General features: G+C 35.0%; 2 protein-coding genes across 4 annotated transcripts in view; one reads left to right on the top strand and one right to left on the bottom strand.

Moving 5' to 3' along the window:
• Positions 1-147, bottom strand: part of LOC127434163 (LYR motif-containing protein 4B) — a 79,423-nt gene extending 79,276 nt beyond the window's left edge. The window contains exon 1 of the mRNA XM_051686699.1: positions 33-147. Coding sequence (XP_051542659.1) covers positions 33-118 — 86 coding nt within the window. The 5' untranslated portion in view covers positions 119-147. The remainder of the gene's footprint in view (positions 1-32) is intronic.
• Positions 148-362: 215 nt separating this feature from the next.
• LOC127434152 (phenylalanine--tRNA ligase, mitochondrial-like) overlaps positions 363-12,480 on the top strand; it is a 220,526-nt gene continuing 208,408 nt past the window's right edge. For 2 of the 3 annotated variants that reach the window (XM_051686686.1, XM_051686687.1), the window contains exons 1-2: positions 365-386; positions 2,677-2,761. The gene's annotated coding sequence lies outside the window, so the exon portion shown is untranslated. Of the gene's footprint in view, positions 387-2,676; positions 2,762-12,480 lie in introns of all 3 variants that reach the window. The other variant, XM_051686688.1, reaches the window with a different exon arrangement.

Below are 12,480 nucleotides of genomic sequence, written 5' to 3' on the forward strand. Positions count from 1 at the left end.
ACTGAAATATAAATGTCTATTCATGTGAATACCTGTAGTTGTAAGAAGGGAACTTCTTGCTCTCCTTCAGCAGCTGTCTGTAGAGTGACAGCACCTGCGCTCTGGTGGACGCCGCCATGATGAAAACAATGCTGTCAGTGAAGTGCGTGGACCCCAAGAACTGCTGCATGAGGCGCGCCTGAACAAATACACTTTCTTTTACGCTTTAAAAAATAAACAAGTGCTCAAAATCAAGATAAGTTACTCATATGATTCATGATTAAAATGTTATAATCTGAACTATTACCTTAATGTGCTGTAAGTAATCTAATATCTCACATATTTTGTTTATATTGCACAGGCACATAAGTAACCCTCTCAAAAACAGCACGCGTGTCCAGACAGAGGTGAGTGAGAGGATTTGTTAAACAGTTCAAGTGTTCATTTTGCACATGAATTCTGGTTTTGAAAATTACCAAAGCATTATGAATGTCGTGGTGATCACACAGTGGCTCTGTTATTAGAAGCGGTCTGAATGAGCAGTCCTCGTATTTATGAAGTTGTCTGCTTGAGTATGAATTGCAGGCTAGCTTTAGCTTTATTAATGAGTATTATTTGCCTTGCTAGATTCATCTACAGTTAATTAATCACCTCGCAAACAAAAACGTGTACTAACTGACATATTTATTTAAGAAAGGTACAAAAGAAATGGTCAGAATCCTGCCGTACAGTGTCTCAGACTGGTAAAGTAAGTCTATTATTTAATGGACAGTGTGTGTGACACATGTCAAAATTGTGCTGCAGACTGTTTAGTCTTGTTTTCCTAAACTGAACTAGTGCGCTGTTGTCCATAGCACTCATAGCAAGCTGACACTGTTAATCATTTTTTTAATTATTTTGTGTTGTACCAAATTACAAACCTTTGATGAGCTATAAGTCTATTTCAGTATTATTTAATTTTAATTTATAATAAAAAAAAGACAAATCAAAAATATGATCATTTATATAAATAATTTAAATATAAATGATTGAATAATTATGTCATTGTTGTCTCACTGATATTTTCCTTTCTCAAATTAAGCCTCAATTTATTTACGCAGCTTGTTATCATTAAATCATGGGCAAAACTATGCACATTTGGGATTTCTTGTTCTTGTTAAAGCAATTTATGAGTTTGCCTTTAATTCATGTTCTGTTTGTGACCATGTATATTCTCAGTTTTGAGGATAAGGCAATGTCATATGTTTTGGTTTTGGATGAAACCCAGTTTTTAATGATCTAGTGCAGGGCTACTCAACTTCAGAAAGGTCAGGGGCAGCAAAGCTGGATCCTTGTACCCTTGAGGGCCACATTCTTAATTTTAATGATTATACAGTGTATATATAAAATTATAAGTTAAATTTTTTATAGTAAGAATGTTGGAATGTTAGTTAGTGGTATAGTTCACCTAAAAATGAAAATTCTCTCATAATTTTCTCAACTTCATGCCATCCCAGATGTGTATACATTTCTTCTACTGAAGACAAATTATTATTTAGAAAAAAACTATCTCAGCTCTGTGGATGAGAGACAGATCAATATTTAAGTCATTGGCTTTTTTACTATAAATCTCCACTTTCACTTTCAGATGTTAAAAGTGAAACTAAACAGATGCCACATGTGCCTATAGATGTGAAAGTAAAAGTGGAGATTTAACCCTGTGAGACCCAAATAAAAATAAAGAAATTCACCTTTTATATGTTGTTGTAGGAGGCCTCTAATGCAGAAATAAATGAGTTTTTACATTTTTTACATTTTAGTACGTTTTTAGGGAAAAGTTGTAATATTGCAACGTTGAGCCTGTTGGGTAGCAGAATTTCAGTGATTTTACTCACTGTCTGAACAAATGTAGAGAACATCTAATGGTTCATTTGCAGGGTGTACTGCTTATGTAGCCCCATAACAGTAGCCTACGCATTTTCTTTACGTATTTTCACTTTGTCGATAACAAAATAGCGCGAAAAGTGGATGGAAACTAGGCTATTATCTGTAGTGAAAGGCGTAGGAATTCAAACGAGTGCAGTCGCACAATATTGTACGAATTAGCCAAATTTAGAAAAGTCGTACGAATCCTGACGTTTTCGCCGTGAGAGTGTGTTGGATTGCGAGCATGCATGTTTGCAGACCACGTGTAAGCGCATATGTACTGTGTATGAACGTGCGCAGACTGACCGCTGCTCTCATAACATCAGCCATGCTCAGATATTATTTGTTGTTTTTATTTATTTATTTGTAACATCCTCTTGCAGTTGAATTCCCTCTCTAATGTGATTCAGCAATGTACAGAACTAGCGTAAATACTCATGAAAATGGACACCTCACAATTCATACAGATTTAATATGCTGCTGATAAATATATTTCTGATGATGATATCATAACGTGGGCCGCAAAAGATCATTCGAGGGCCACGTGTTGAGTAGTGCTGATCTAGTGCAATAGTCTCGCAAGTATATGTGAGAATAATCTTGTATAGATGATAGAAGAAGAAAGCAATCAGAGTGTCTCTTTATATAAGAGAGACATTGTTTGCATTAATCCATAGATTTATTGATGAATAGACCAGGTGTGAGTCATCAGTTTAAATTCAAACCGCTTAGAAATTTCTACTGGTTTATTGTTTCAAATGGCACATTACTCACACTTACTTTCCCACAAAGCCAAAGCACAGTAACTACACCAGTAAATGGCTTCAAAGTTTTCTGATTGTCGAGCCAACTCTGGATTACCAGAAGAAATGTGAAGGTACAGTTTTTTTTTTCCTTTGTAGGGCTGGAACTAAGAGTGACTTAATAAAGGGAAACAACAATTTGCACCATAAGTTTTCCTGAAAATAGTGTCCTCGTTCATCTATCTGTGTGTTTAGCTCTAGGTCTCAGAGACTCTAATAATGTACAGTAGAATTTGCCTATGAAATCAATGGAGAAGGAAATGAAATCAGGGTTTCTGCAGGTTTTATGAAGCTACATTTAAGACTTTATAAGACCTTTTTAAGACCAACTAAAGGAAATTTAAGACATTTAAGAGAACAAAATGTCATTGTATCGCTCTCTAAATGTAAATGCCTAGGGAGCACAAGAACAGTCATATATACTATTTACAGTATAGTAACACTTCAAGGTTTAAAAACTCAACAGATCTCCATTACTTTTTAATTAGTTTAACAAAGAGTAACACAATAAGGCTTGAAAACCTCTGCCCCTAACCACTAGAATGTGGAAATAACTTTTACCTTCTGATCAGACCCATTGTATCAGCTATATTCCCCAAAGACACTACTGTTTCACTTGAGTAGTTTTTAAACAACACCCAAAAATATACTTCAGATCTCCGGAATAAGTTGTCACCACCAAACATGTAAAAACAAGAAACTCAACAAAAGGAGCATTTATGATTTTTTTTTCTTTTGTTTTAAGAACCTCCCTATGATTCTGCAATCTGAATCCCTTGTCCTAGATTAGCCAATAATATATACATTTACAGAAATGTACACACTGTGCCATTCAGTTGACATGATTCACGAATGGCAAAAAGACATGCCAAGGTTGGAGTCAGCATATATGTGTGGATTATCTTTTGATCTATAGGAGGCGCTGTCTTCAAACTACTCAGGTACGTTCAGGACATGATATCAGTGATGCATACCAAATGTCTTATAAATCTGACAATGCATTCAAAAGATATTTAACTTTTTGATTAAAAAAATCAATGTGCCAGAGAAGCAGTATGGCTGATATGGGAAAACAATTATATATGGCTTATATGGGTATCCTTGAAATCCTCATGATCGAAGGTATGCATAGACAACTCATGATTTTAGGACATACGGTTCAAAAGTTACGGGCAAAAATATGCATTTTCACATTTCTTGACCCATTGGTGGCGCTGTCACCAGACTTTGCATGTACCCTCAGATCATGGTCCTGATGAAGCATACCAAGTTTCGTTTCAATACGATAAACCATTGGTAAGATATAGCCTCACTTCCTGTCAATCTTGTTAAATTTGTGTTAACGTAACTTTTTAACATAATAAAAAATATACATTTTGTACTATTTATTCTGTGCAGATCAGTCTGGAGATTAGTTTGAGTCACTGTTTAGGCAAATCGGGCAGAGTTGGCAAGAATAGTAGTGAATAAACGTCATAATACAAGATGGCGGCCACTGTAATGGGATGAGTTTTAATTTAAGCAGTCCATTTGTATCATCAGGAGGAGCGTAATTACATGCAAAAATAATTTCTAGGACAGATGTTTTTTTTTTTTTTTAACTGGTGGTGGCGCTATAGAGTTTGTCCTAGAGACCGCAAATTTAGAATGGGGCTATTCGTGCTCAGAAATTACTCTTCATTTTAAAATGACTTAAACGCATTGAGAAACCAATCCCTCATGCAACATTTAATACCATGACCTTATGAATTTAAGAATTGTTGCTCTGACTTAAGACCTTTTTGAGGCCTTAATTTGTGAAAGGGCAATTTAAGACTTTTTAAGACTTTTTTCAGACCTGCAGAAACCCTGGAAATACCGCACTGTTTTGCTCTTGTGTGAAGAGTGGATATTTGAAGATCACTGTTCTAAAATTACAGTGTGAAGATGTTTGAAAGTTTTCAAGTGAGTCTCAGTGTGATGTGTTGAAATCTTTGTGAGTCACTGTGGGAAATGCAGTAAAATTGTGTAGTGGCTGATGGTACCACTGCCATCTATCAGTAAAATACTGTACTCTCAAAAAATATGTTAGCCTATTTTTAAGATTTACACACTTCAAATTAATTACAAAATTCCATCAAATTGAACTGAGTGATCTCTACTAAAATAACAAAAAAAAAATGTTTTTTAATATATAGATTTGTTAAACATTACAATTTGTTAGAATTTTGGTATGAAATTGAAATGTGTAAATCTTAAAAATAGGCTAAAAAAAATTTGGTCACAATTTACAATAAGGTTCCACTTGTTAACATTTGTTAACAACATTAGTAAACCTGAACTAATAATGAACAGACATTTTATTGCATTTATTAATTATCTCTTAATCAATGTTAATTTCAACATTTACTAATACGTTCTTAAGATCAAATGTTGTATGTTAACATTAGTTAATGCACTATGAACTAACATGAACTAACAATGAACAATTATATTTTTTATTAACTAACATTAAAGATTAATAAGTTAGGTAATAAATATATTGTTAATTGTTTGTTCATGATACCTAATGCATTAACTAATGTTAACGAATGGAGCATTATTGTCAAGTGTTTTTTGAGTGTGATTTTACAGGCTTGAACATGTTTACATATTCAATAGTAATATATATATATATATATATTAAAATTTATGCATTTTAATTCCATAACAAAATTACATACAATTGTGAAATGTGGTAAATTCTCTAATAAAAAGAAAAACAAAGAAAAGAATAAATAAATAAATAATTACATATTTTACGTTTTAATAATTAAATTTTATTAAACATTACACAACTCAATTTGATGGAATTTAGTTATGGAATTGAAATGTGTAAATCTTAACATTAAAATAGATTAAAATATGTTTTGAGCGTATTGTTGTAAAATGAGCTATCAATTTCCGGAGAATTAAGAAACTGATGACTTCTGGGATAGTTAAAGGCATAGTTCGCTGTAGTTCTTATTGTTCATAGTTTATATTTTAAGTTTGAGGAGTTCTCTGTGTGGATTTCCACTGCCAACTCTCTGCAGATAACAAATCAAGCCATCAGCATGAGCTTTATGAAAAACACAAGCCGCACTTTCCTCTGAGAAAAATCTGTTTCTCTTGCTCTTTTCCTCTTTGATGCATGAAAAATGGATCTGTCTTTGACCCGCAGAGATCGATCTTGTGTTCATGACATATGATTGTGAGGAGCGGGATTGGAGGGTGCAGATGAGGTTGGATTTAAAGAGTGTTTGGTCCTCAGTGCTGGTTGGAAAAGGTCACACACGTGTGCTGTTTGCAGATAGAACTAGCTTTAAGTGGAAAGGTCACCGGCGAGTTGTGGGTCAGAGCAACATGCTGTGAAATCCTGTCAATGGATTGACTTGATCGCTCATTCAGAGATCAGTTACCAGAGGCGAATATGATGACGGATAATGATTGACCAGAGGTTGCTTATGTCAGTTTTTCTTTACATTGTTAGTAGTTAATGGTCAAGGTTCCAGTATCTGAGAGATCATTGATATCAAAATGAATATTTTTGACACACCACTTTCTTTTATAAGGTCATTTGAGGCAGAAAAACAAAAACAAACTATAAACCAAATTTCAGTACTTTTGACTGATTGTTTTAGATTATATTCACAATCATATTTTGATAATTATTTTAAACAATAATGATTGATTTTAATTACATTTTTGTATTATAATTTAGTTTAGTTTAATAATTAAAATACAAATTGTATCGTCATTAGATGATAATGGTAATAAAGTTTCTTTTTTTTTTTTTTTTTTTTTTTTGAAGATTATTGAAGGTAATTTGTTTTTTGAAAAACACATTTTATAGCAGTGCATGGGAAAACACTGAGGAATAACATACATCAGAATGAGATTATGATAAATTGATATTTTAAAAGTATTGAATTGTAATAAAACATCCCAAAACATTTGTGTATATTTACTGTTAAAAGCATCTGTTCAAGTGGTTTATAAATGAATATGAATGTATGTATAGTGACAATAAAATGTTAACAAATCAAATTTTGAATTTAATATTAAACTAGATTCAAATCCCTTTGCCTTGATTACAACCCTGTGCACTCTGGGCATTCTTTTATACAGCACATCCCGGTCACTCTTGACCATGAAGTTATCCTCAGCTTACTTAATATGAGCCCAAACTGCCTGTCCATCATGCATGAAAGACTTCGGAATTGTGTCATAACTATGGCAACTACTGTATTTATAGAGAAGGCCACCAATAAGCCTATTAAAATCATTAAATAAAACACCCTCTCATGGTTGTGGAGGTTCTTTGCCCCTCAGTGTCTTCTCACCAACCTGGACATCCTCTTTTTGACAGTATACCTGTGTTGGTTTGTCATCTGTAGTGTTATAAGCCTCTTTTTAACAAGTATGACACCATTTTAAATGTAAACTGGTCACATAGAATCAAGTTAATGTAACTACATTTTTACAAAATGAGATTAACGTGCCTCGTTCTAGGTATTGCAGCAGTTTCATTGTGCAACAACAACAAGTTTTATTCACTTTTACTTTTAGGACACTATTGGTTAGGTTTAGGTGTAAGGTTTAAGGTAGGGATGTCTGATTGTTCACTTCACATATGCTTTTTTGACTCTCAGGGTTTTTCTTGGTTCACAAATGCTCCTTGGTGATGAGTGATGTATGCGGTCAATGTCATCCACATGTGCGAAGTTGGTTTATTACATAATTGCAGTTAATTAACATTTAATTTAATTATGTAGTTGCATCATGTACACATTGGGAGTACAACTTCTTTTTGATCATCTAAACATCTGGAACATTTTGAAATTGACTATTTTACTTCAAGGTGCTACGGGAAATCAAACTAAACTTAATTTAATACACACCTTATTTCTATAGGGCTAGTTAATATTCTGACAAGAATACAGCACCTTACAGAGATGAGACTGTACTTTTAGAGAAAAAGTTTGATCCTACTTCTAAACTGATATGTGTTCTTTACATCAGGCTCTTAATGATATAAGTCATCTCTGAATTTATAAAGGCAGACATGACCAGTTTGTTTCCTAACATCATTGTAACAGAACATATACAGTTGTGCTCAAAAGTTTGCATACCTTTGGAGAATTGGTAATATATGTACCATTTTTAAAGAAAACGAGTGAGCAGGCAAAACACATTTCTTTTATTTCTTATGGGATTCATATTCAACTGTAGGTTATAACAGAATGGCACAATCATAAAACAAAACGTGGCAACAAAGAAAAAAATGTAATGTCCCCTGTTCAAAAGTCTGCATACCCTTAGTTCTTAATACTGTTTATTGCCCCCTTTAGCATCAATGACAGCGTGCAGTCTTTTGTAATAGTTGTCAATGAGGCCCCAAATTTTTGCAGGTGGTATAGCTGCCCATTCGTCTTGGCAAAATGCCTCCAGGTCATGCAAAGTCTTTGGTCGTCTTGCATGAAACGCATGTTTGAGATCTCCCCAGAGTGGCTCGATGATATTAAGGTCAGGAGACTGTGATGGCCACTCCAGAACCTTCACCTTTTTCAGCTGTAACCACTGGAGGGTCAACTTGGCCTTGTGCTTAGGGTCATTGTCGTGCTGGAAAGTCCAAGAGTGTCCCATGTGCAGCTTTCGTGCAGAAGAATGCACATTTTCTGCCAGTATTTTCTGATAACATGCTGCATTCATCTTGCCATCAATTTTCACAAGATTCCCCATCCCTTTAGAGTTCACACACCCCCAAAACATCAGTGAGCCACCAACATGCTACACAGTGGGGATGGTATTCTTTTCACTATAGGCCTTGTTGACCCCTCTCCAAACATAGCACTTATGGTTGTGACTATAAAGCTCTATTTTGGTCTCATCACTCCAAATTGCAGTGTGCCAGAAGCTGTGAGGCATATCAAGGTGTTGTCGGGCATATTGTAACCTGGCTTTTTTGTGGCATTGGTGCAGCAAAGGCTTCTTTCTGGCAACTCGACCATGCAGCTCATTTTTGTTCAAGTATTGTCGTATTTTGCTCCTTGAAACAACCACACCGTCTTTTTCCAGAGCAGCCTGTATTTCTCCTGAGGTTACCTGTGGGTTTTTCTTTGAATCCCGAGCAATTCTTCTGGCAGTTGTGGCTGAAATCTTTCTTGGTCTACCCGACCTTGGCTTGGTATCAAGAGATCCCCGAATTTTCCACTTCTTAATAAGTGATTGAACAGTACTGACTGGCATTTCCAAGGCTTTGGATATCTTTTTATATCCTTTTCCATCTTTATAAAGTTCCATTACCTTGTTACGCTGGTCTTTTGACAGTTCTTTTCTGCTCCCCATGGCTTAGTATCAAGCCTGCTCAGTACATCCATGTGAGAGCTAACAAACTCATTGACTATTTATACACAGACACTAATTGCAATTTAAAAAGGCACAGGTGTGGGAAATTAACCTTTAATTGCATTTAAACCTGTGTGTGTCACCTTGTGTGTCTGTAACAAGGCCAAACATTCAAGGGTATGTAAACTTTTGATCAGGGCCCTTTGCGTGATTTCTGTTATCATTATGATTTAAAAAGGAGCCAAACAACTATGTGATGATAAATGGTTTCACATGATCACTATCCTTAAATAAAAGACAGTTTTTTGTTTTGTTTTTTTTTGTTTTTTTTTTGCATGATTAGTCATATTTTCAAAATTGCCAAAATTTCACAATTTCTGCTAGGGTATGCAAACTTTTGAGCACAACTGTATTACAGAGAACAATTTGCTCATCAATTGTTCATAATTATTTGATGTCAAGACTTTAAAGCCCTTTATTCTACTTGCTGGTTTACCATAGTTTTCCTATTTTTTTTATAGTTTCATTTATAATGTCATAACCACAGTGTGGAGGTGAGGGCATGGTCGAGCGTTCGTCTGGGGAGAGAGGAAGCGGTAAGGGTTTTCACCTGAGATGAATTGCTGGTAATTGCTGTTTCTATGTTCGCAGTGAGAGACGGGGGAAATAAAAAGGAGACCAGACCTCAGAGTGAGAGAGAGAACCCAGCTGACAAGTTGTGTGTGTTGGTGGCTGCCATTCCCAGAGCGTTTGAGTGTTTATTTGTGAAGCTTACCGTTACGTTGTTAAGCTAACATGTTTTGTGTTATTAATAAATTTACCTTTGAGTTGGATTCGCCGTCTCCCACTTCCTTATTCCTCAAACCGTGTTCCACACAGAAAAGACCATGGATGCCCTGAGTAAAATCTACATAATAAAGTTAAAAGTTTCATAGATTCTCCCTGAGTGATCATTTAATATGAAATGTCAGTTACAATTTACTGTGATAAACTTTAGTAAGGCTTATAATGTGTAGTTTAAAAATGCTAGCACATGGCTCAGTGTTGCCTTTTTCCTCTTCAGTGGTGGTTAGAATTAGAGGTCGACAGATAGTGGATTTTACAGACACCGATGACTAAGTTGGGCAGTACCTGCCGATAACCGATGAAACAAACGATAGTTTTTAAAATTGATACTGAATGAAAAAATAACACTCAAAGTAAAATAGTGCTGAACTTTATTACAAAAAATAAACAGTACTGACTGAATCATCAAAATGTATTGTACTTTATAAAATTAAATAAATGTATAAATATTAATGAACTAATATTTGAATTTTAAAGTCATCTGATTTTTAAGTTGACGTTGTTTCCTTAGTCCACAAGAGAGCGCAATAAATACATATACCATTCAGCACCGTTATATTATTGCATAGAACATTCCTTTCCTGGCTGTTAAAAAGAGCATTTCATTTTCAACTAATGTGCATAAAATAAATAAATAAAAAGTTTTAGTCGGTCCATATTCTCAAATGTTAAGTCAAAAGTAAAATGAGGGCGGGAAACACTTCAATAGACAGTTCACATGGTGTTACACTGTAAACACTGTAAACAACTCATTGCTTATTCTGAGAAATACTTATAAGAGAGCAAGACCTCCACCAACTGTAAGGGGCTGTTCACGTGAACAATTTTGCTACCATCCATTTGTTTTTCTGTGTAAACGTGCACTAGACGAACTTCTTTGTTTACCTTTGTTTTTGTTTATTCAGTGTCTCACTGTTTTTTAGATGATGTGTCTAATTAAAAAGACATATTGACACACCTGCTTTCTGTTAAACTGTATTTGTTGTGCTGTGTCTAGCCTTTTTGAGCACAAGAATGTGATCGATCTGATGTCGTATTACAGTGAGGATAAAATGTTTTAATTGAAATCAGATGCATTTCTGATTTGTTTATATGTTTCTCTCGGCTGCATGAAGATATTAATTTGCTTTCTCACGTCACTAGCTTTAAATATGCAACTTAGCTGGCTAACGAATGCATAAACGTGACCAGCTGGATATAAACTAATGCAAATAGATGGTAATAGATGGAATCAATCGTAACATTTAAACATTTGGGTAGGACTTGCATGTATTTTTGTCACATTGTTCTAACCGCTTGAGGTTAGCTTTAATGTTAGTGTCCTCTCAGCGTTGTCGGCAAACATACTGCTGTTCTTTACTAATGCAGCATCTAGTCAACAAATTAATTATTTTATAATGATATGACAACGTGTACTGTAGTGTACTGTATACATACCTTTTTGTTGTTGATGTTTTAAATCCGCATCTGAAGTGTTCCGCTCCATGCAGAGTGTAGTCTCACGTGTCAAAACAAACACCACAAGGCATCAGTGAAGTGATCGTTTTTATTTCAGCCTCTAGAGGCAGCTCTCATACTGTGTAATGACAGTGGACCCTTCCCAGCCACTCCAGCACCGGACGCAACAGGGGGAAACTATCGGTGTTGATTTTTGGCAATAACGAAAGTTCCAGAAATCTGTTAACGGTGCCGATTATTTGGCAAAATCAATATATCGGTCGACCTCTAGTTAGAATAATAGAGTTTGTCTAGCCATTTGAGAGACTGTATGTGAGTTCTTACATAACACTTTAAAGTAAAAAACTTAGTGTAATTAAAATGGGTTGCAAGTTTTGTGGTCTGCACCGCATTATCGAGAGAAAACTGAAGAAGTCACGTTAGAGATCTGCTCTGCGCTATCCTGTCTCTGGAGCACAAATAATGGGAAGCAGTTGCATGCTCCAGAGATAATGCAGAACAAATCATAGGCGTGAGTGATAATTGCTCTTTTTGCAAGGCTGTCTATTAGATGATTCATGTTTTCAGGTTGATAACATGCACATGTATTGTAGTCGCTTGTTTTTCTTGTGTTAGAAAATGGAATGGACCTGGTGGAGTGTATCTCATTGCTTGTTTTATTGTAGACTAAATGGAGGTCCCGTAAAGAGCTTGTTAGTATCCTTTGTTTCTCTTTTTTTCTACCAGTTATATCCTCCTTCCCTTGGAGGAGAATGCTGTTTTCATCTAACTGGTCTCAACTTTTAGTTCTTTTTTTCTTCTGGGAAGTATTTAGGATAATCTCTTGATGAGAAACAACAGTTCTCAATGACTGTTTAGGATATCTTTGGTTCTGTTAAATTTGCATCCTCCTGTATTTATCTTCATTCAGCTGTTCTTGTAGCTCAACTGAGCATGTCACTAGCAACACTATAGTTGTGGGTTCAATTCTAAGGACACATCCTGATAAAATGCTGAATGCTTTGTAAGTCGCTTTAGATAAAAGCTTTTGCCAAATGAATAAATGTAATGTGAAAGTTCTTATTTAAGTTAATTAGTGCTTGATTTTCTCTATTTAGTTTCCTGAACAATTGACACTGCATATCATTAGCTCTAACATGTT

Source organism: Myxocyprinus asiaticus, chromosome 44 (assembly GCF_019703515.2).
Source record: "Myxocyprinus asiaticus isolate MX2 ecotype Aquarium Trade chromosome 44, UBuf_Myxa_2, whole genome shotgun sequence".
Lineage (NCBI taxonomy): Eukaryota > Metazoa > Chordata > Actinopteri > Cypriniformes > Catostomidae > Myxocyprinus > Myxocyprinus asiaticus.